The following is a 23,652-nucleotide window of genomic DNA, read 5'->3' as shown; positions in this document are numbered from 1 at the left end:
AAAATGTAGGCACGCTGACGTTTCGTTACATAAATTGATCTTTTACAGACCTAAACATTTGTTTTAGAGCCGTAGCTTTAGGAAGCAGGGTTGGGAAACCACTAAATTAGTAGAATGGATTTTCCTCACCTGACGGAAGATGACATGGCTGAAATAAAAAAGGAAGTGAGTATTCACTGTTGATAGCCTACCTACTCGAACATTCAGTTGAATTTTCTTTAAACAAATTTGCCTCGACGCGTTGGACATATGGGTAGCCTAAAGAGCGTTAAAGTGTCAGTAGGTTATGTCTGCATGAAAGTTAAAGAAAGAAAATGCCGTTGTCGTGGTATCTTGGTTGTAGCCTAAAAGTAGGCTAGTCTCTTGTTTCATAGCATAGCCAATGCATATGAGATAGTGAATGAAGTCATGCATGACTAGAACTCCTGTGGAAATAGCCCAATGTCCATTTTAACTAAACTGTGCTAAGTTCTGTGGGGCACTCAATAAACTTTGCGCGCAATGAATAGACCTAGGCCCTAACTAAAAGGTTACCTGGCGAATCTAAAAGATAGTATCATCAGTTTCAGATTGTGACAATGACAACAGGGGCTGACAATACGGTCAACTCAAACACCAACGTTACCTAACCTTACCTATCCAATTTTTTATTATTATTATTTGCCAGGCACTTGAAAGGCTACGCCCGTACTTGGTCGACAAGATCATCGCCAGTCGACATTTTGACTACCTTCGCTCAAGGAAGATCCTGACTCGAGACGATACGGAGGAGATAAACTGCCGTACCACAGACCGCAAGCGCGCTGGAAAGCTCTTGGATTTCCTGGCCGAAAACCCTCGGGGCTTGGATACGTTAATTGAATCTATCCGTCGGGAGCGCACTATTAACTTCCTCATCACTAGGATAACCGATGAGGTGCAGAAGGTCAAGAATGAGAGGATAGCCGCCTTGAAGGGTAAGAATAACTGTGTAGCCTATAGATGTGCCACTGGAGCCCAACTCCTAATGTAACAGGCCAGCTTTCAAATATTAGGCTAAACCTTACTGTGACCAAATTTATTGTTGGCCTATCTGTTGAAATTTAAGAGAAGTTGTACTTTTGTATCCCGCAGCTGAAGCCTGCAGTGCAAGTCCAAGCTCAAACTATACCCACAAGCCCGGTGCCACCAACGACCTCTCTCGGACATTCTCTTATGATTCGAACTATGACAAGTGCTATGCCTCCACCCTGCTTTACCACCCAGAGGGCGAGAGGAGCCCAAATAACTCGATGGCCTCTAGTTCACTAAACCTGTTCAGTGGGTCTCCTAGGGGGCGAGACAACCTTGGGGGCAATGTTGTTGGCAGTAGTGACAGTATGATTGGGTCATCCTCCTGTGTTTCATCTTTACCCAAGCCCGGAGACCCAGGGGCTCCCCCGCTACCGGAGGAGGTCCTGGATGAGGTGCAGGACACAGACCCTGGTGCTTGTGGGAGCACGGCCAGTGGTGGGGACGCCAATTTTCAACCACTGCGATCCCGGTCCATTTCACCTCGCCCTTAACAGCTAGTGAACCTACCCCATGCCAATGACTTTACCATACCATCATGGCATAGGCCCACTTCTGAGACCATTGAACCTTTCTATTATTTTATGAGTAAGACGTGTATTTGTGTTAGTGTTGTCCTTCATTTGTCTTTGTTCATGGTGCATATATCTTGTCTGATCATTTTTAGCTGTCTTCACGTTGTTTTTTTACCCATCTTGTGCCTTTTTAAATGGTTCATGCATGGTCAAGGAGAAATCCTTCACTATACAGCTTCACTCAGAGTTTGTATACCTCCTTGTATACCTAAGGTTATAGGAAATCCTAGGATCCCAATCCAGTTGAAACTTGCCCGTGATGTGTTTATAGCTGGCTGATTATATAGCAACCTCAACCTTTGGGCACATTCTTCACAACAGGCCACTTCAGAACATGCCCATGATGTTGGTTGTGGATTGGAATAAGACCCCTCAGTGTCATAGGGCCCTGATGCAAATGTTGGGCAAAGTCTAAAATCTAACTAAAGCTTGCTTAATAACTATGCAAAATTTATTGCGAATGTAATACCTGAGAAAGGTACTAAGCACAACCATTGGTGCAGCTAAAAGCTGTCTCACACCACATGATGCCGTTAGTTCATGCACAAGAACCTTGCTCATAGAATGATGTCAGACAACAGATGGAGCCATGCGTTGGCATTTATCATGACCTCTAGACAGCCATCATCTTCTATCACTGATAATGATCAGGAAAAGCATATATTTTGTATCATTAATGTATAACCGCAAATCACACTGAAGTCATTATAAAGAAATCAAAACCGGCTCAAATTTAAAAACCAATTGACAGAGGATTATAAATCAAACTGAAAGTAACTAACTGAACTAACTCATATTCAGGATGATATATGTAGCGTCACTGACTGCTCCCACTGGTGTTTAGCTGGTGGTTGAAGTTAGGTAAAACAAATGAATCTAACAGTGGAACCACTACACATGGAAATATATCATGAAACTAAAATAAATTGATTGTGAAATTATCAATGCAAACTTCGGAAGAAATAGGTGTCTGTCTATATACTCTATGTGAAAGAACAAATCCTGTGTTAGAAATGTTCCAGTTCATATATCTGTGTTCCACAATAGTTTATTGTAGGCTGTAGTCTAATATGTAAAGTGGGATATAAGGGGAGACAGAATACAATGGTAAATGTTTTCTGTTCACACTATCTTGTCAGTTTTTATTTAAAGCTGTGATGGTTACAAGAGAATAAATGTGTTGCTTTTTTTTACCGTCTTAGGCTTCAAGCTCTCATTGCATCCACATTGGTAGTGAATGGCTCACATGGCATTGTTCAATCTCACATAACAGCAACAATGGGGCAGCCGTGGCCTACTGGTTAGTGCTTCGGACTTGTTCTGAGAGGGTTGCCGGTTCGAACCCCGACCAGTACGGCTGAAATGCCCTTGAACAAGGCACCTAACCGCTCACTGCACCGGGATTAGTGTGTGCTTCACCTCACTGTGTGTTCACTGTGTGCTGAGTGTGTTTCACTAATTCACGGATTGGGATAAATGCAGAGACCAAATTTCCCTCACGGAATCAAAAGATATATACTTATACTAACAGTACCAGAGTACCAGACTGTTCCATTGAAATATGTGTTGGTTTGTGCAGGTATTAACAGTCCAATGAAACAGTACCCTAAGAAAATGTTCATTTCTGCATGTTTACTTTCATGTTTATGCATGTATACTCTCAAAGTCTAAGAAGAAAAAAGGAACAATCTTTGTTTTGCCACTGTTAAAGAAAGTTTGAGTGATTTTATTTTTGTATCTTATTTGTTTCTGTAGGCTTTTTCCGTGGTGAATTTAGGGGTGACCATGATTGGCAGCTTGATGCAAAGAATGCTGTAGAACTTGTTTTATGAAACTTAAGAATGAAAAGAATCCTTGAACTCTTCATCTGTATGAATTCTTTATCAAGATAAAACTGTTTTCTTGCTCTGCCACTTCGGTCTTAACATGCGTCTTCACTCATTCTCATTCTCATTCTACCTAAGTCAACAAGCCAAACAGCATGGATTTGTCTATTTCACTTAAATAATCTTAATTAGTCTTAGAACTGAGGGACCTGTAAGGAGCACATGCAATGGCAGACCAAGACCTACTAATAACAAGTGACCCTGCAGCTCGTCTTAAGCAGGACTACCAATGGACAGCCGCTACATCGAATGTGGATCACAGGGTGGTGGATCATTTCAGGAGGAAGCTTAAATATTTTTTCATGAGTCCTTGTGAGAAATACTGTGCCAGAGGCCGTAAACCATGGAAGTTAATGTTGCAAATTCTGAAGATACTTCTAATCACAGGCCAGGTAAGAGTGATAACTCATTAGACTTTACATGGCTGAGCTTAATACAGAATTGCACTATAGTTGACTTTTAATTTCTTTACAGTTAAGAACAAAATTATTCATACCCCTGGCAAATATTGATATAGTGCTGATTTTCTCTTTATTAATATGTTTGTTCTGACTGAAAATGACACTGTCACATGCCAAAAGTTTGTAAGACAATGTGGGAGAAACATGGAATTAAAAAAACGTTTTCATCTTTTTCGAAACGTTTTCATCATCAGACAGTGTCATTTTCAGTCAGAACGAACATTTAGATAAAGAGAAAATCGGCATTACATCAATATTTGCCAGGGGTATGAATCATTTTGTTCTTAACTGTATGTCTTGGCCAATATATCCTTTCATTTTCATGACTGTTGCATGGAATTGAACACCTACTTTTTGTGCACTTTTCTCTCTTTGTCTTTTGGGCTGAGTAACGAGATGGTGGTCACCTTCAAAGAAGAAAATATCAAGACCTTAAAGCACCTTTTCCTGAAGGGATATGAAGATCAGGACAAAAATTATGCTGTGTACACAAGTAAAGAAGTGTATGCCCACATCAATTACATCATAAATCAGGTAATATCATCACTGTTTGTCATATTTTCCTTGATACCCACAGGAAGCAGTAATTACCACATTCGGTTTTTGTGTGTAGCTGACGTGCTCGTTTCTTTTAAACCAAGCAGTCTTAAGTGCCTCTATTTATGACCATGCTCAACTTGTTTTCAGGTCTAACCTTCAGCTGTCAAGTGACAAATTTCTAGCCTAACTACTGACTGAATAGCCAACTCTATGTATGCAAAATGTGTATATATATTCAAACTCATATATTTACAGTCAGAATGTGACCTATTGTAAAATAGCAAAACATGTTTCTATATGTCTGAATGCTGAGCTGCCCCACCATACTTCACCATGCAGGCTTTGTAGCTCATTGTGGTTCAGTTGAGACGTCAGTCACTGAAAGGCCCTTATGAACCACACCTTCTATAGGGAATCTTGTCAAGCTTGAATCAGTCAATGTCAATGAGACTACTTGTTAAAAGGTAGTCCTTTCACAAAGGCCATGATGTGAGGAGATCAATAAAAATCCTGTTTTCCCCAGTTCATCCATGCCATTCCATTGCAAAGTACTCCTGTGGTGCTTGCCAACTTTCTTTGTCACTGTAACAAAGAAATCGTACCAAAATCCAAAAAACCCCAAAGCTAATTTGCAGTCAAAATTGCACTGCTCGCCCCATTCATGAAGTATACTTTCAAACTTTCTAAAATAACTTAGTCATTGTTGCAAGCCCATAGGGATTACTTTTCACTTTCTATTGTCCGCCCATCACACCTCCAACATGCATTCCAAATTCCAACCCATTGATGAGAGCATATTTATAACAGTTATCAAACCCTCTGTTTGGTAATCATTTCGAACATCGTAAATCAAAATGGGAGCTATAGACTTCCTGTTGAGTGAATTTAATTTTTCTCCATTAGTACATGAACCTGCCAAATCTCACCGTGGGAAATCATGCGTATGAGAAAAATGATGGCGTTTCCACCCCGTTGTCCCTTTGCCAGGAGTTTTACAGACATGGGAGCATCTCTCCTGGCAATGACACATTTGACATTGACCCATTTATTGAGAAAGGTGATATACAATTGTGTGTGTGTGTGTGTGTGTGTGTGTGTGTGTGTGAGTGAAAGAAAGTGACTTACTGTTTTCTTTTTGGTTATAAGTGCTGCTTAACATATGACATATGTGAGGAGACAGTGAAAAAACTATACTGTACACTTTATTCATCTTAATCACTAAACATTCTGAATAAACATTTTCTGCCTTTGGATAATTGTTGATAAAGAAAGACACGGCTTAATCAGAAGCCTACTACAGTATAAGAGTAGATGATACATAGTATGTTATTTAAAGGGGCTGACGTCTACTAAAGATGAATAAAAGCCTGTTTACTATTTTCCCACCAGAGTGTCTGTCTATCTACCCTCTGGAACCAGTCAAAGATGCTGCAATACAAGACATGAATTTTACTCTGGATTTTAAAAGGTCATGTGCGCTTTCCCCAGTTTCAGATGTCACAGCAATACACATACATTTAGCAGTATTTTTCTATGAGCATTCCTAATTATTTGCATGCCTCTTTTTATTTATTTCATAAATCCAAGGTAGAACGTTTGTAGAATATTTTGTGTTGAATTATGTTGTTATTTATATATTCATAGGCTACTGTCTGTTAAAGTCTACCTAATTATCAAGACTATAAATCTGCAAACAGTGCGTCACAACGAGTTACCAGACTGCTATGCTTTCAGGACTGTGGTGGGTCATTACTTTTATTAGACAAAAGAGGCATCCCATCTTTTTAACTGCTTTAATAGCCCTGTGTTTTGGTACCATCTAATATCTAATGCTTTCTACAAACTCAGATTTTGTTTGACAACACGGCCCATAGTGGACGGATTAAGATATCACTGGACAACCATGTGCAGATCAATGTGTGCAAAGACTGGAACATATCTGGGTCCTGTAAGAATGCTCTCACACTTACACAATGCTCACACATTTCTTCATATACCAAATGCATAGTTAGGATGCTTATTCACTCTTAAAACGAATGTGTTGAAAACAACACAACTTGTGTTGTCTTTTTAACACATCTCTGTGTCCAGATAGGGACAACACATTCCTTTTTTTGGGAGGCAGCCGTGGCCTACTGGTTAGCGCTTCGGACTTGGAACTGGAGGGTTGCCGGTTCGAACCCCGACCAGTAGGCACGGCTGAAGTGCCCTTGAGCAAGGCACCTAACCCATCACTGCTCCTCGAGCGCTGCTGTGGTTGCAGCTCACTGCGCCGGGATTAGTGTGTGCTTCACCAAATTTCCCTCACGGGATCAAAAGAGTATATACTTATACTTACTTACTTAAATACTTTTAAGAGTTTTCAGTTAGCCATAAACAGAAAAAGATGATCCTCTTTATATACTTGTAACACCCAGCATACACCACCAGATCATAGATGAAGCAAAGTGTAGTCAAGCAGGGATGTTATGCAAATAAATGAAAAGCAATGCAATACAGTTTTCAAACAGAGGGTGGAGTACAACTAAACAGATTTTTGTTCATTATGACACAAACTAAACTTATGTCCCTGTTTCATTGCAGCAGATAAGGACTATCACCTCACCCTGATTCTCACATTTGATTCTTTCATCATTCTTGCTTGTCTGGTGTCTCTCATTCTATGCATACGCTCTGTGCTCAATGGACTTCAGCTGCAGTCTGTAAGTGTAAGCTGTGATGTTTGCAATAGACTAGCCTATATGAACTCCTCTTAACTACAGACTGGCCTACATCCTGAGTGCATGTTTTAAGATAACACTTTTCACTGGCTAGCACACAGCCTGTTTGGCCCATTTTAGCATGTTAAGAAAAGTTGACTAGAACATCATGAATATCTCTGATGCTATTTCACAGGAATATGCTATGTTTTTCCAAAAACACTATCAGAAGACAGTGTCCATGTCAGACCGTCTGGAATTTGTCAATGGCTGGTATATTCTTATCATCATCAGTGACACACTTACTATTACTGGTTCTGTTATGAAAATAGGCATCCAGACCAAGGTAAGCTTACCTATCACCCTCGGATTTATATAACCAATAAACTATGTTTCATAGTCATTGTTAAACTATAACTAAACATATAGTTTATTGTCAGTGTCAATGCCATTGTCATAACATGGTCATTGTCATCAACATTTAGTCTTCTCATGTTGCAGGAGCTAACAAACTACGATGTCTGCAGCATTTTGTTGGGAACTTCGACAATGTTTGTGTGGATTGGTGTTTTGCGATACCTGGGCTTCTTCCAGAAATATAATGTGAGATCTTCATAAATATTATACAATTATTGTTCATTCTCCATGATGAAAGGCATGCACACATAAACATATAAGAAATCTACACAAATATGCTAACAAAATGACTAAATAAGCCATGTGAAATTATCCCCCTTATTCCCAAAGGCATACATGTCATTACTAATATTTCACCATATTTCTATGAATTCTCAAATTACTCTCTATTTTGTTGTAAAGGGCTTTGACTTTTAATTCAGGCCAATGCCTTCACTCACTCAGGAAACTGTCACACCAGGCACTGACTCAACTTAACATGGCAGTAAGATGAGATATCACAGTGACACCCAACCAGTCTTTTCCTCTAGTGACAGGAGTTCTTTGTTCTGTCAGATTCTGATCCTCACCCTGAGGGCAGCCTTCCCAAATGTGATCCGCTTTTTAACGTGTGCTGTAATGATCTACCTAAGCTACTGCTTCTGTGGTTGGATTGTGCTGGGACCACACCATGAAAATGTAAGCAGAAGAGAAAGAAAAACAAATGTTGCAGAGATGTTTTACTTGATTCAGATATTAACGCAATCCTTACTTCCCATAGTTCCGTACCTTTAACATGGTGGCAGACTGCTTGTTTTCCCTCATCAATGGGGATGAAATATACTCCACATTTACCAAACTGCGGGGGAAAAAGTACTTAGTCTGGCTTTTCAGCAGACTTTATGTGTACACCTTCATCTCCCTGTTCACATTCATGGTCCTCAGTCTCTTCATTGCTCTCATCACAGACACATATGAGACTATCAAGGTAAAAACTATTAAATTCCAAGAATATTCAATACAACATACAACTCAGAGAAAAATAGGTTAGAACTAAAGTATTCAAAAATATAACCTACATGATAACTGCATTGTTGTATATGGGAAAAGCAAAATGTCATTGTCTGCACCATAAAGAAACTAAAGCTATCATTCAATCAATTTCAGCAACAGCAGCAAAAGGGTATCCCTGCGTCTGAACTCCAGGCCTTTATTATGGAATGCAAGGACTTGCCGGCCTCTGGGAAGTACAACGATCCTGAGTCAGACTCCTACCTTTTCTTTCCCTGTGCCTGCTGCAGCTGAGAGGTTGGCCTGAGTTCCAGAGGCTTCCAGGCTGATGTGTCTGTCACAATTATTACACCTCTCGGTCAGCAGTATCATACCAAACTTAAAAGTGCACTCTGTATGGTCTGAGCTTGTCTACATAAAATATTATGATATAGTTAGGTTACATTAAGATGTATGTGTAGACTTAAACAGCAAATGGTGTATACATTTAGCTTTGTGCTTGTCTAATTCCATAGGCAATAGTTACAAAATGAAAACCAAATGTTGAAACTGACCAATTCTAGGCTACTGTTATGTTGTAATGTATATGACAATTTGCATATACCCAAAATGTGCATATATATATATATATATATATATATATATATATATAATGAAATTCTGCTGTACATTTTTCTTTAAAAATAAAATCCTGTGTAGACACATTACCTTTGTTTCAACTTGATGCTTGAGAGTTACGCCCCTATCCATGACCTAGCTAGAAAAAAGTAGGCTGTGTTGATGTTGCCGCCACATGTTAGGCTATTATTATTATCATTATCCCGGGCCTCTTATCTCACATGCTCATTTGATGTTACGTGGATGGTGTGCCAGGTGAAGGTAAAAGCCAATGCACGAGCGATACTGGTTGCTTAACAACGGCCTCTCCAATAGCTGACTAGTTTCTTCTTACGTGAGAGAGAAGTCCACTTCAAAACTCAAGCTGCAACAGTGATATTGAACATGGCACGGCAAGTGTAACGGCTGGGGGAATTGGTGTTTAATGATTGTGTGAACTAAGACAGATGATTCCAAAAAATCTTCACTCAACGGTAGAACAAGAACAACGGCCGCACCCAGTAGTTATTTAATTGAAACATCTTGCTTGACCGTAAGTTGACTTGGCCTTTAACCTAACGTTATGGTAAATTGTCGCTTTTGCTAACGTCAGCTAAGTTAACTTGATAGTAGACATTAGCGCTAAATCTTTACATTTTGTGTCCGACTAATTGTGTCGGAATAAAACAACTCTGTAGCAAAATGAGTCCACTGTTGGGTGTCGCAGTAATTATCACATTAGTCTAACGTTATTTGATGTGAAGATGATGGAACGCTAACCTGTGAGATGCTAACGTTGGTGGGTTCCTTTTAGCTTGTCAGCTCGCAAGCCTAGAAGCTAGAATTGGAAATCTAGCCAACTGCAACAGCTTAGCTAACGCTATCCCATTCTAGCCAGCTGTAGCAGCTAACGTTTGTAGGGGTTTTGCCATGGTGGCACTTGATTCTGTGGATGTTGTCATAAGCTTCGGGAAATTAATAACTTTGTCATTGTTTTCGGATGGTATAACTTTTACCTATGGCATCATATCTAAGTGATACAAGTTAACGTTAACTTAAGTTGATGCCAACTGAAGGATTCGGCAGGTAACGATAACGTAGCAGAAGCAGGTAAAATCAACGTTAGCATTTCATTTTTAATCTGTTGTTAAGCGGGTAACGTTAAGATGTAACGTTATATCGAATGTTAGTTATAATTTGATAGATGACGTTATAGTCAATAAACAGTGAAATCAACAAACCTTTCTAAGACCTTGGCTTATTAAGTTATGTTTGTTTACGTTCATTCTTGTAGAATGAGAACGTGACTGATTCACGAGTTTGAGAAATGGCTGGTATTCCGTTAAAAAATGTGTATTGTGTAAATAGTATGAAATTAGTGCGGTTTGGTTTGCCTGTAGTAAAGTTAATATTAAAGGTTAAAAGTTGGTTTGTCGTGAACTGAGCTTCCTAAACGTTTTTTCCACTCCCAAAGAACGCTCTGTTGACTGACACCCAGGAGAGATAAGTGCGTCTGGGCGTGTGGATAGGGCCATATGCACCACGGATTATGGGATAAAGAAGCAAGAAAACCAAGTTATTTTCTGCTTGACACAGTCGTTTCGGCCTTTGGCTGAACAGCGTTGAACAGCGGGAATTCCACATGCTTGCATTTTTTTACAGTCTGAGCTGGAATCTAGGAGCTATTGTTGAATGCAACCTAACCAGTACTGTTGTCACGTCAGGTGATTGGACCCCAGGTTATGCAGGTTTAGGGAATAGTTTCATACACCAAAGTCTTAAATAAATTATATAAATTTGACTTCAAAACGTGACTGAGATCTGGGGGGAAAGAAAGGTATGTCAGCTCCATTCTGCATACCCAATTTTTCACACACTCAACACACCTATTAGGCTTTGTGACTTAGCTAGCCGCTGTGTATATAATTTATCCCGGACCCCAGTCAACAGCACCTCACAGCATCCATCAGTGTGCCATGTAATCCCATACTGGGGCAGAATTGGCTGCTAATCCAGTGTCATAGGCGACTGTGGTAATCCATTGTGCCCTGCTGTTCTATTTCAGGCACCAGTGCCTGCGGAAGCCTCATGTCCTGACGTGTGTGTCTGCTGGCACGACGGATGACCAGAGAGCCTACGAGTCCTGGTGCCGGACTGATAGGGGAGATTGGTGGACAATGACAATGCCAGAGCCAGCATATGGTGAGTTTACATCACTCTGTGTGAAATGGGGTATAAAGCAACTATTAATAGCAACATTATTTGCATTGTTTCAGTCTAATTTGATCTGAAATGGAAATACAATGTGTCACTAGCATACTTTACTGAATTGGGAGATGTAGATGCCATCGTTAATAGCTTTTACCTACATTTTTAAACCTGATTTTTAAGTGTTCATGTTTACCAAAGCTTTGGAATGTAGTAGGTGAACTATTTAAATGTCACAAAAGAGGCAAGAAATATGATCTGTGTTAAAGGGTCTTTTCTCGGTCGTAATTCTACCTTTCCCACTGATTTCTAATTTCCTGTTTTTTGTCTAGAAACCAAAGAGATCTGCAGTGTGACCCGGCTTCTAATGTCCCCCTCGAGGCAAAACTCAGTCCCCACCCTGCCCTGTGCCCTGTTGCTGCCTAAAAACTACAGTGTGTTAAGTGCCTTCTGCACGGAGCAGAATGTCAATCAGTGCACCTCCTATATCAATCAGGTATGGTACCCCCTAAATGAATAAAAAGGAAAATACATGGCTCTGTTGCATAATCTCTGATAGTAGGCTACTCTAATGTTTTTATGTTGGCGAATACAGTTGTTGAAATGAGCAAACTTTTTAAGACACAACCTCTTCATGAATGTGAATTCTTGTGTGTGCAGGAGATGGGCTCCCTGGGCCTGTGTGGCCTGAGTGTGGAGCTGTGTGCGGGGGGCGAGGGCCTGACGGCGGTGCCGGCCCTCAACCTGATGTACGAGCTGCTGCAGGTTAACCGGCGCAGCCAGAGGGCCCTGGAAGAGCTGGAGAACCAGCACCTGAGGAGCACCAGCGACCTGGAGCACCTGCAGCACGGCCACACCAGACTCAAGGTACCGCCCCTACAGCACAACACCCATACAGAGCTGAAAGGGGATGGGATGTTACAATGGATAATGTGTAGTAGTTGTAAAAACAGATTTTTGAAAACTCATTGTAGAGGTGTTAAATATTAACACTTGTTTACTGGCATTTTTATGATCAAGCAGCAGTATTGTCACTCAAGCCCAATGCTAATGTGTTGATGTTGTAACTGTAAAATGCACGGAGCTTTGCACCCTTTGACCTTTGGCTTGTGCTGTGTTGCAGGATCAGTTGGAGTACATCAGGAGGGAGAACTCGGGATTGCATGAAGGCGAGAGACAGCTGCAGCTCAAAATCAAGACCTTGCAGAGCTGCCTCAAGTCCGAAAAAGAGGAAGTAAGGCATTAAAAGATGCTATCATGCAGAGTGCTGTGAACAAGCTTTTCTTGTTTTTCCTTTCTTTTTTTTTTGAGCTTCTTTTACGGTGTTGAACTATCTAAAACTGTGATTGGGTGACCTGTATTTTTAGGTTCAGAAATTACAGAGCATCATCTCAAGCCGTGCCACTCAATACAATCACGATGCCAAGAGGAAGGAGAGAGAATGCACCAAGCTAAAGGAGCGACTCAACCAGTTGCTGGTGGACAAGAGAGACAAGAAATTAGGTAGGTTGATTGGATGACAGACGGAGAATCCTAATGTGCTGAATGCAGAATCTAGCCTCCTTCTCTAGACCCACAACTTTTCCCTTGAAGGGTAATAATGTTTGCTTTCAATTTAGCTACTATCATGATGGGGTCCTGATGGTGGATTTACATAAAAACCTGTCTGCTCTCTGTCACTTCCCCATGTGTGTCTCCAGTCATTGAGGTGTCAAATACCATTGGGAGGTCAGATGGGAAGAGAGGCCTTTGGAAGACTGGAAAGGCAGAAGCCAGGTAATGTGCCTGCCTTGTGTTCTCTTCTTACAATTGGCAGTCAGAAGGCAGAACAGATGCTCGCCTACACCCTACACAGTGTTCAAGTCTCAAGTGTCACTTCAGATGGTCCTATCGGTAATAAGATTGGAATGGGGGAGGGGGGCTCTGGTCACGCTGGGTGTCTGTCTGGTGTGTGTGTGTGTGTGTGTGTGTGTGTGTGTGTGTGTGTGTGTGTGTGTGTGTGATTACATGTAAGAACATTGCTCTTGGGGGTTCCGAAAACATCCTGGATATTGTAGTTGTCAAAGAGCGTTCTGATTTTGGAATTAGGTTGCTGCTTTGACTCTAATATGAATCTTTGCTTCTCAGTGAAGATGTTAAAATACCAACCCTTAATGCTATAACATTGTAATGTGTATATGTGAAACATAACTGGCTTTTGGTTAGGATGCAGTCATATTTTAATCAGTACTGCAATTTCCTGACCAAGATTTATACATTGATTTTGCCAAATTTCTGCAGCTATGGGGTTGATCATTTATTTTATTTTTTTCATTCTTCTTTGAAGCACAATCTGATTCTGATTCATTAGGCTGTTGGGCACTGTGGTAAAATACATGGATGTGGTTAATGGTTATCTTTTTTTATTTTTTTATTTGCGTAAAAAACACTGTCCTGCGTTTTTTACACAATGCTGCTAATACACAGGAAATTACTGTAGTCATTCCAAATAATAAAATTTCCAAATAATCAAATGAGTGTGTGCGTGCACGTGCATGTATTCTTCACTTGATTCAGACACGAAGGGGAAATGTACACAGCTCTGCTGACGGATTATGAGGCCAGGCAGAGATCCCTGATGGTGGAGAACGCTGAGCTGAAGAAGGTGCTTCAGCAGATGAAGAAGGACATGGTGTCCATTTTGAGTCCAAAGAAGCCTGTGGCCAAAGGAGCGGTCCCAGAGGACAGCTTAGAGCAGGTGAGTGCCCAAACGACTCGGCCAATCGTCTTGATACAGAGAAAATGATTTCCGTACAGCCTGCCTTCTAATGGAAAATGTAATATACCCTTCAAACCTATATCCCTGTCCACCTCGATAAAATGTTGTGTACTCATTGCTCATTCAGGAGAATAAAACATTCTGTACCATTTTGCTAAATAATTCAGATAACAAGACAAGCAGATGCATAAGAAAAATGTTAATGTGGTAGACTTATATATATTTGACATGTTCTAGTTTTTTTTATTGTCTATTAGCTGTAGAAGAATGAGAGAGAGTTTGTGCCAGTATCGTGCAGGATTTGTATGCATTTGATATGGTGAGAAAGGGGAGAGCAAGAGAAAGAGACTCGGTGTGCACTGGCTGGGTTTAGTGTGGTGAGGACCACACTGCATATTACGTAAGCATTTGATCTGTAGTCTGTCTGGACGGAGGAAGTTCAACAAAGTGTCGGTGCCTGGCTTGAGTACCATCTGCTGTTGACCACAGGCCTAGCATGGAAGACTCACTCACTGCATCCCTCCTGTCTGGTAAAACCATGTGGAAAAGCATGAACGAAAATGAAATTGGCCGATTGGAAATTGGTTTTATTGAGTTCAAATCAATTTACTTGCAATCGTATCACGGTTTACTGGCGGCACATTGATTCACCCGTAATGGAATTACGCAATTCATTAGGAAATGGACATCATAGGGAGATTAACCTCACCCTACGAGCTTGGCCACCCCTTGGGAAATGGGTATTGTGTTCTACAGAACAGAACTGCTGCACAAAATTAAAGTGTGTCAATCTGGCCTAGCCTTTGGAAGGAAAGTGCTGATGGGCTGTGTTTGGGCCTCAGGTGGGCTCGGATGCTGAAGCGGAGGAGGAGGAAGAGGAGGAGGTGTGCGAGTCCAGCCGGGAGAGCCTGGAGCAGTCGTGTGAACAGGCCCGCGAGCAGCTCACCAACAGCATCCGCCTCCAGTGGAGGAGACTCAAGAACCACATGGAGCGCCTGGACAGCCAAGGTAGACCTTTCCTTTTCTCTTTCTTTCTTTCTTTCTTTCTTTCTTTCTTTCTTTCTTTCTTTCTGCAACAATAGGGACGTTCTGGGCCGATACCGATGTTTCAAATTATTATTTAGCCAATAGCTAATGCAGATACGGAAATGTACTTTGTTGAACTTGTTAATGATACACTGGTATAGCAGAGGAATAAAAATATTCATTATAAAACAAAATAACTGACCCATTTTCAAGTCTTTCAGCCCTTCATAACACTATCTTTGAATGTGCCAGTTTGCTAGCTAGTCCAGAATAGACTGTAAGTAACAGATAAATATCAGCCATTGCCATCAGTAAATGTAATTTTATTTGCTGATAGGTGGCTACTAATGTTAGGCTGATATATTGGTGCATCGCTGTATTAATCTATTAAGTGTGTGTGTGTGTGTCCAGCGTCCCTGGCGGCAAGTCAGGAGCGGGAGAGGGATGGTGAGGAGCTCATCTCCAGACGGGTCCACGAGGAGGAGCTCCAGCGTATGAGGCTGGAGCTGCAGCAGTGCCGAGACTTTGTCCAGTCCCAGCAGCAACTCCTGCAGGTCAGACACACACACACACAGGACACTGCTTTTGCACATGACTTGAAATGCATGATTTTTATGTGCCTTTTGAGTGTTAATGGGACGTATGTGTGTGTGTGATGATTGATTGTGTGTGTGTGTGCATGCGCATAGCAGCAGCTGAGCTCCCCCTGTGATGAGGAGACAGCAGCCCTGCTTAACGACTGCTACACTCTGGAGGAGAAGGAGAGGCTCAAGGAGGAGTGGAGGCTGTATGAGGAGCAGAAGAGGAACTTTGAGAAGGAGAGGAAGAGCTTCACTGACGCTGCCATTCGCCTGGGTCATGAGGTACAGGCAGGGGAACATTCACACGCGCAGACGGATGGAGTTTAGATTTTAGTGTTGATTAACCTGATCTTCAATCCGTGTGTGTGTGTGATTCCACAGAGGAAAGCATTTGAGGATGACAGAGCAACATGGATGAAGAATCAGTTTCTAAACATGACTCCCTTTGTAGACCGAAAGAGGCCTGCCAAGTCTGCATCAACCAGTGCCTCATCACTTGGTGAGGACCCTTTTTACATGAAGGGATTATTTTTTCATGGCCTTGGTACTAATGTAATCGTTAAAAATGTCCATTTTGTTTTCTGTTGTGGTTATACTTTGACATTGTTTGGGATTTTGCATTTCATTTGTGTGTGTGCGTGTGCCATAGGTGCCGAACCTGAGGCCAAGGTCATCTCAACGCCCGCGCCCCTCACCAAATCGCTCTCCTACTCTGCCTTCAACACGCCCAAAGCTCCCATTGCCAGCAGAATGCCCTCCACTGCTGACCTGTACCGCACATTGCGCCTCCTCCCAGACAACAGGTAATGAACACGCCACCTCCCACAAAACAACTCAGAGATTTACCTACAACTATGGGGAAGGTTTTGGTATTGAGAATATGTATAGGTAGAGCAAGGCACAAGCTAGCATTAGCTGGGTAAAAATGTGTCCCTCACGTTACAGAGCATGTAATTATGTGTGTTAATGTGTGATTTGTGGATGTTTCAACGTAACTCTGCTTTTAGAACACTGGCCATATGTTGAATATCCGTTTTGTTTGTTTACGTTCCTCTCTCTGTCTTTTGTCAGCTGCACAAGCGGCTCAGGGAAGCGTGGCGGCCAGGTGGACTCCAGCAGTGTGCACAGCAGTGGGGATCACTCCACAGCCAAGTCCCGGCAGCGCCCACACGACTCCAGCCTCCGCAGCCACACTAAAGATCTCCACAGCCCCACCTAGTGGCAGTCAGCCCTCATAGCGCACACCAGAAACACCAAGCTGAATCAGCCTGGTGACCGAAGATGTATGAATGGGATCCCACTGTCAGGGAAGTGATATTTGTTGTAGTGGAGAGGAGCTCATTGACAATCCATATTTTAGAGGCATCACTGTACCTCAGTTAAACTGTTGCTGTAGTAGCCAATGATGGACCATGTGTTAGAAAAGACACTCCATGATCCACTTTTCTCTTGCTGAGTCATGACCACATATGATGGCACCATAACTCCTGCTGAGTCATGACCACATATGATGGCACCATAACTCCATTCTATTGTAACACTTCGCAATCCTGATAGCACTTTAAAGATGATGCCAATGTTTTCTCAACATCTTTCTATATATATATATATATATATATATATATATATATATATATTTTTTTTTTTTTTTTTGTCAGAAAATGGTAGCCTCACAAGCTAGATGCAAGTTTCTCATAGCCTTGCTGTAGAGTTGCGGATATTTTGTTAAATGATAGAGATTTGAGATTTATTGTAGATTTTATGGACATTGAAATGTTATATTTACAAGCAGAGTATCGGAACAAAATTCTACTATGTGCATAACGAGGAATGTAGTCTGAAAGAGTCTTTTTTTTTTTTGTGATGAGCTGATTTTTATCATCAGAGTTTATGTTGTCATTTTAATGTTTTTGAATTTTTACTGCACTTGATGTGTACGAACAGATCATGAATGTGTTTGTGGTAGATCCACTCCTTGGGTTTGTAGGAGCCAAGTTTACGAATAGGCTGCTAAGATTCTGCAATGCAATAAAGGTTGGGTACTGTAAAGAAGATAATGGTGGTTGTGGTGATGTACTGCCTGTGTATACTTACTTATAACGCGGATGCTAGAGCATCTCCTTGTTAGAGTGCCATATCTCAAGGTCATTAATACTTTCCCCATCATTTTCTTGATTGATGCTTGGAAATAGTTTTTAGGCTTTAAAGCTATAAACATGACCTCTATATCCAATCAACCATTGCTGAGCTGGATTAGGATTATTTATTGGTGTTTGCAAGGCACAATTTTGCTCTTAACACAGACCATTTCTGGATTAGACAAATAAAAGATGTGCAGTCAGTTAGACAGATTTGTTTTATTAGGACATGATCTGGAAACAGACGTTTGAGGTAAACTTATTTTGTCAACATAGCAACAAAGTAAATCCAGTACCAATATACGTCTTTCTTTACCACAATAATAACACTGTAGCACTTCATTTAAAGGCTCTACGTTGCGAAAACGAGCACTGTTGAGTACTGTAGACCCTATGTTGTTGTTTGATGCATCAGAAAGCTGTGATCTGAAAACTAACTGACTATTTTACTAAAATGAAATAAAAGAAGCAGTGGCTGTGTGTGTATGCCTGCCTCAGTGGCGGACCTCTTGGCGGATATCCTCCTCATCCTCCAGCTCATCTTCCTCATATTCGCCCATCTCATCAGCAGTGGCGTCTTGGTACTGCTGGTACTCAGACACCAGGTCGTTCATGTTGCTCTCGGCCTCGGTGAACTCCATCTCGTCCATGCCCTCGCCGGTGTACCAGTGGAGGAAGGCCTTGCGTCGGAACATGGCGGTGAACTGCTCGGAGATGCGGCGGAACAGCTCCTGGATGGCCGTGCTGTTGCCGATGAAGGTGGCGGACATCTTGAGGCCACGGGGCGGGATGTCGCAGACGGCCGTCTTGACGTTGTTGGGGATCCACTCCACGAAGTAGCTGCTGTTCTTGTTCTGCACGCTGAGCATCTGCTCGTCCACCTCCTTCATGGACATGCGTCCGCGGAAGATGGCTGCCACCGTCAGGTAGCGCCCGTGGCGTGGGTCGCAGGCGGCCATCATGTTCTTGGCATCGAACATCTGCTGGGTCAGCTCGGGCACGGACAGGGCGCGGTACTGCTGGCTACCTCTGCTGGTCAGTGGCGCGAACCCAGGCATGAAGAAGTGCAGGCGGGGGAAGGGCACCATGTTGACGGCGAGCTTGCGGAGGTCGGCATTGAGCTGGCCGGGGAAGCGCAGGCAGGTGGTCACTCCGCTCATGGTGGCCGACACCAGGTGATTGAGGTCGCCGTACGTGGGGGTGGTGAGCTTGAGCGTGCGGAAGCAGATGTCGTAGAGGGCCTCGTTGTCAATGCTGAAGGTCTCGTCGGTGTTCTCCACCAGCTGATGCACGGAGAGTGTGGCGTTGTAGGGCTCCACGACGGTGTCGGACACTTTGGGCGAGGGCATGACGCTGAAGGTGTTCATGATGCGGTCGGGGTACTCTTCGCGGATCTTGCTGATGAGCAGGGTGCCCATGCCTGATCCGGTGCCACCGCCCAGAGAGTGGGTGAGCTGGAAGCCCTGCAGGCAGTCACAGTTCTCAGACTCTTTCCTCACCACGTCCAGGACGGAGTCCACTAGCTCAGCTCCTTCCGTGTAGTGTCCCTTGGCCCAGTTATTTCCAGCACCACTCTGACCTGGAAAAACAAAAGCATTGCAGTGGGATTGCAGATATTTATTGCACAAATTGCACATGCACTCATTGTTCATCTATATTCAAAGAATGAGGCCTAAGTGGAGTTATCTTCAGTCAAGGACTTCTATGGTCAACATGTGCTTCCTTGCTCTTTCTGTGGTATGATTAAGCGGCAGCTGAGGTAGGCTGCATTTCACAGCCATTTTGTTACTGCACAATGTCCCATCAGAGGACCCTGGAAACAGAGCTGTGAGATGGAGGGCAGTCCCCATTTGGAGAATATTTAATGAAGCTACCAGTGTATGTCATGGACCAGTAGTTTGAAAGACGCTGATTAAACAACACACAGTGGTGCAATTAAAATAGATATAGCTTCAATACAAAATGGACTGCATTAAATGTGCTAAAAAGGACTTTCAACGTTCATAAAATATTATATTTTCTAGTGATAGACCTCAGACAGTGAACCTTAAAATTACTATAAGTAAAATGATTTAGAAATCCTTCAAGCAAATAAAAAATAGTAATATTAGTCTAATATGTTGCAATTACACTGATTTGTTGTCTTGATTGTATTGTTCCATTGTTGTCTATGTGAAACTGTATTGGTTTAATGTAGTAAAATCAGCCATACTGATTTTCTGACTGTCATGCTGAGTCACCGTCAGTGACCCAGTGCCCCCCCCCGCCCACCACCCTCAAATATAACCCAAATTCAGATCCTACTCTTATAGGCTTTTCCATTAGCTCCGTAGTTTGATTCCCAACTCACAATGATAGATAGATAGAGAGATACTTTATTGATCCCCAAGGGGAAATTCAGGAATCCTGGGGATCCTCTTATGATTTATATATGATCCTGATATGTTAAGCTGTCATGATCACTTACCGAAAACAAAGTTATCTGGCCTGAAGATTTGTCCAAAGGGGCCGGAGCGGACAGAGTCCATGGTGCCTGGCTCCAGGTCCACCAGGATGGCTCGAGGGACAAACTTATTGCCTGTTGAAGAGAGGACGACATGGCAGTTAGAGTCCGCACCATACTGGGCAGGAGCAGTCTCTGTTTCTGACTGTTCCTGCTAGAACATATCAAAAGTGCAAAGACATAGACTTGTTTCTGGCACATCCCCTATGTAACCCTGTCCAGCTTTCTAGAATGCATGTGCATGCACAAAAGAATATAGGCTACCTGAATGTCAGTCCCTTAAGGGGCAAAGGGTGGGGCAGAATGGTGTTACCATAGTTTCAGCCAGTGTCATTATTTCATACAGATACATGATTAAAAAGAATGTTTGCCAGAAGCACTGCTATGTCCTCTTAGTACCTCCCTGGGTAGTTGTTTAATGAGGACACCAGCCCTCTAAGCTATTTTTTCTGCCTCTCCCTTCCGCAGACTGCAGTAGCAGCTCTGGTAAAGTGCTTGCTCCAGACACAGAAGGGGGAGAAAACAGCTGAGGTAGACTCATTACATTCAGCTCAATGCATGTGACACATCCAATGTCCAATGTTTCATAACATTAAAAGCTGTCACTTCAAAACTACTCACTCTAATGTTCAATGTTTGGCATATCCTTATTCTATTCTGTCCTATTCATTCATCAACACCAGAAATGACATTAACTTAGCCTACTTAAAAAGGGAAAATTACAACATTATTTTGTCTTGAATGCGTGCGTTTGTTGATGGCACATCTAGTTTTTCTGGACACTGCAGTGAAAGGGTATATTTCACCGCATTGCAAGGTCGTAAAGCAACATGAAGCAGACACTGAGATAGACTTGGAATATGACTTTACCGGAGGCTTCATTGTAGTACACGTTTATCCTTTCCAGTTGCAGGTCACTGTCACCTTGGTAACTGCCAGTCGGGTCGATGCCATGCTCATCACTAATTACTTCCCAGAACTAGAACAAACAGGCATTGGGGTCATTTTACATCCACTACTACCACTATGTGCAATAGCCTACGTATATCTATGGTGCAATGTCAAACGTCAATCATTCTGACGATGAATGAGAACTAATGAGACCGGTGAAATAGCCTATTCCCGGCCTGAAACTTGTCGTGTTTGCGCATGCACTGGTCTGCGGGCTGTCACACCGCAGACCATCATAGCCACTGCAGCCCCTTGCCCCACATCTCGTGTCCCCATGCACCTCGACCGCACCCATATGACACACACAAATCTATACTTAATCTACGCAGATATCGATGGCAGTAATTCCAGGCGGATTTCGGATATGCAACACGACTGTCAGGAGGCTACAATCTAGCCTAACTGAAATATTTGAAATACGACTAGATTCAGAGATTCTCATTAGAATCAGTAACACTAAGACTAAGTAAAATACACAAAATACTTAATACAGCCTAGAGGTTAACTTGAGGGAGGGCAATGCCACGCAGTTCATTAAAACATGCTAAATATCTCATGCTTAAAGGAAAAGTTGTGATAAGTTAAAATAATTCATACAGTAGGCTACCCTTACCTTTGCACCAATCTGATTTCCACACTGACCAGCCTGGATATGCACAATCTCCCTCATGATGAAATTGGTAGGCTACCCGCAGCAAGCCTTTTGTTTCGCTCTCAACCGTGATGTGCTTTAATACCTACAGCTCTCAATCGGTCCACCAGCCGTCTCTACATTCCTCGCGAACGGTGAGCCTGTGGGAGTCATCATTTAGACCGGTGATTGGATGACGTCACGCCAGCGCAGCATCCCAGCATCACCGTTAGCCTATCAGCGAGCACCACTTTGATGCAGTGGGGACGGGGGTGAGGATGCGGCATCGCCCGTCCTGACGGTGCAGCTGTGGTGCAAGTGTCCAACTGCTGATTCGCCAGGAATGAAATCATGTTTGGGTTCAGAGGTAGCGTTGCAATTCCAGGGACATCGCCTGAAAGTATGTCTGTATAACATGTCTGGTCTTTTGTCACTTTTTTGGATTTCCTGGATCTGCATAATTTTGATGGGCTCCCCTACAGAGGTCGCCATAGCACATGTCGTGTCATTCAGGGCATGTGTCCTAAAATGAGACACTACCTCAAACCTTGTCTGGAGAAATGCATTGTTCGACACTGCTGAGGCCCGCAGTGTTGTGGCAACATTTACTTCACAAAGGCTAGCCTACTGTAATTCATTTACTACACAAAGGCTAGCCTACTGTAATTCAATGTAATGAAGTAGGCCTAAATTATTTTGGTCGTGAGATCCTTTGAAATAAAAACGTTGAGCAAAGCTCACTTAATTCATTAGGCCTATACAAACACAAATTCTTGCATCTGTGTGTTTTTTTTTAGAAAGTGTCCTATACATTAAAATTCTGAGAGCAACGCTGTACATTTTGTGACTTATTTGTGCCATAGCATATGGTAAAGTCTTTCACCATTGGAGAAAGACAAGTAATTTCCTCAAGAAGACTAAAATTTTCACATATTAACACAAACATACAGTATATAATTAAACAAAGTCTTCATATCTTCATTTAGGTCAGAGATTAAATAATGAAAATATAGTCACAAAACTTTTAGACATTTACTTTGAGCAATTTACTCCCCTTAATGTAGGTTAGCCTTAAGTAAGGTAATGGTAACCTAGCGTACCACAGTTATGAATTAACCCATGGACACTACATAGCCTATGATAGCATATGAAAATCCAGTTCTGCAGAGATCCAATACAAGGATACAAGGAAGTTTATTGTCACATGCATATAGTTACTGGATGTAAGAAATGCAGTGAAATTATGTCTGGTGTGTGGGGGGGTAAAAAGTGCAGTAGAAGAGGGGTTTAGTAGATTAAGTGGCAAGGGCTACATAAGAAAGGTGGGGGAGGATTGGGATTGGGGGGGGCACCAACAAGGAGCACCCAAGAGCAACAGGGGCAAGGAAAAACTCCCTTACCAAGGAAGAAACCTTGGGCAGATCCATGGCTCAAGGGGCTAACCCAACTGCCAGGGGTCTTAGTGTGTGTGTTGGGGGGATGATAAGGGAGATGGGATATTGTGCTGTGTATGTGAGTGCTGAGGAGTGAATGAGTGCAAAGTCAGTATAGTGTGAGTTCAGAGTTGGGAAATGTTTGAGAGTGCTGAGGAGTGAATGTGTGCAAAGTCAGTATAGTGTGAGTTCAGAGTTCGGATGGCCT

General features: G+C 42.3%; 4 protein-coding genes across 8 annotated transcripts; 3 read left to right on the top strand and 1 right to left on the bottom strand.

Annotated features, from left to right (window-relative positions):
- The first annotated feature begins 58 nt into the window (after positions 1 to 58).
- Positions 59 to 2,823, top strand: bcl10 (BCL10 immune signaling adaptor). 2 transcript variants are annotated; one of them, XM_048253826.1, is made up of 3 exons: positions 59 to 165; positions 668 to 956; positions 1,114 to 2,823. In XM_048253826.1, exons 1-3 carry the CDS (start codon positions 115 to 117, stop codon positions 1,542 to 1,544), a joined length of 771 nt encoding a protein of 256 aa, XP_048109783.1. In that variant the 5' UTR covers positions 59 to 114; the 3' UTR covers positions 1,545 to 2,823. The 2 variants fall into 2 exon arrangements, with proteins under 2 accessions (XP_048109783.1, XP_048109791.1); XM_048253834.1 differs by lacking the exon at positions 59 to 165 and adding an exon at positions 233 to 350.
- Positions 2,824 to 3,080: 257 nt separating this feature from the next.
- mcoln3a (mucolipin TRP cation channel 3a) lies at positions 3,081 to 9,275 on the top strand. The gene is made up of 12 exons (XM_048241170.1): positions 3,081 to 3,905; positions 4,344 to 4,506; positions 5,416 to 5,569; positions 5,902 to 5,980; positions 6,157 to 6,253; positions 6,361 to 6,460; positions 7,096 to 7,214; positions 7,408 to 7,557; positions 7,713 to 7,814; positions 8,184 to 8,306; positions 8,389 to 8,595; positions 8,775 to 9,275. Exons 1-12 carry the CDS (start codon positions 3,679 to 3,681, stop codon positions 8,910 to 8,912), a joined length of 1,659 nt encoding a protein of 552 aa, XP_048097127.1. The 5' UTR covers positions 3,081 to 3,678; the 3' UTR covers positions 8,913 to 9,275.
- Positions 9,276 to 9,514: 239 nt separating this feature from the next.
- ssx2ipa (synovial sarcoma, X breakpoint 2 interacting protein a) lies at positions 9,515 to 17,417 on the top strand. Of its 4 annotated transcripts, none has more exons than XM_048241121.1 (14): positions 9,515 to 9,768; positions 11,281 to 11,417; positions 11,756 to 11,919; positions 12,084 to 12,290; positions 12,547 to 12,657; positions 12,791 to 12,926; positions 13,124 to 13,199; positions 13,980 to 14,160; positions 15,024 to 15,189; positions 15,619 to 15,761; positions 15,897 to 16,070; positions 16,170 to 16,287; positions 16,438 to 16,591; positions 16,860 to 17,417. In XM_048241121.1, exons 2-14 carry the CDS (start codon positions 11,393 to 11,395, stop codon positions 17,005 to 17,007), a joined length of 1,803 nt encoding a protein of 600 aa, XP_048097078.1. In that variant the 5' UTR covers positions 9,515 to 9,768; positions 11,281 to 11,392; the 3' UTR covers positions 17,008 to 17,417. The 4 variants fall into 4 exon arrangements, with proteins under 4 accessions (XP_048097078.1, XP_048097106.1, XP_048097098.1 ...); XM_048241149.1 differs by having other exon boundaries at positions 9,519 to 9,768; positions 15,900 to 16,070; positions 16,860 to 17,415; XM_048241141.1 differs by lacking the exon at positions 9,515 to 9,768 and adding an exon at positions 10,126 to 10,325.
- A 709-nt stretch (positions 17,418 to 18,126) lies between these two features.
- Positions 18,127 to 22,185, bottom strand: tubb2 (tubulin, beta 2A class IIa). Its single transcript, XM_048241156.1, has 4 exons — positions 21,994 to 22,185; positions 21,300 to 21,408; positions 20,394 to 20,504; positions 18,127 to 19,505 (listed from the first exon to the last, which is right to left on the bottom strand). Exons 1-4 carry the CDS (start codon positions 22,048 to 22,050, stop codon positions 18,421 to 18,423), a joined length of 1,362 nt encoding a protein of 453 aa, XP_048097113.1. The 5' UTR covers positions 22,051 to 22,185; the 3' UTR covers positions 18,127 to 18,420.
- Between the last annotated feature and the right edge of the window lie 1,467 nt (positions 22,186 to 23,652).

This window comes from Alosa alosa, chromosome 1 (assembly GCF_017589495.1).
Source record: "Alosa alosa isolate M-15738 ecotype Scorff River chromosome 1, AALO_Geno_1.1, whole genome shotgun sequence".
Classification (NCBI taxonomy): domain Eukaryota; kingdom Metazoa; phylum Chordata; class Actinopteri; order Clupeiformes; family Clupeidae; genus Alosa; species Alosa alosa.
This window is presented reverse-complemented; position numbering and strand designations above follow the sequence as displayed.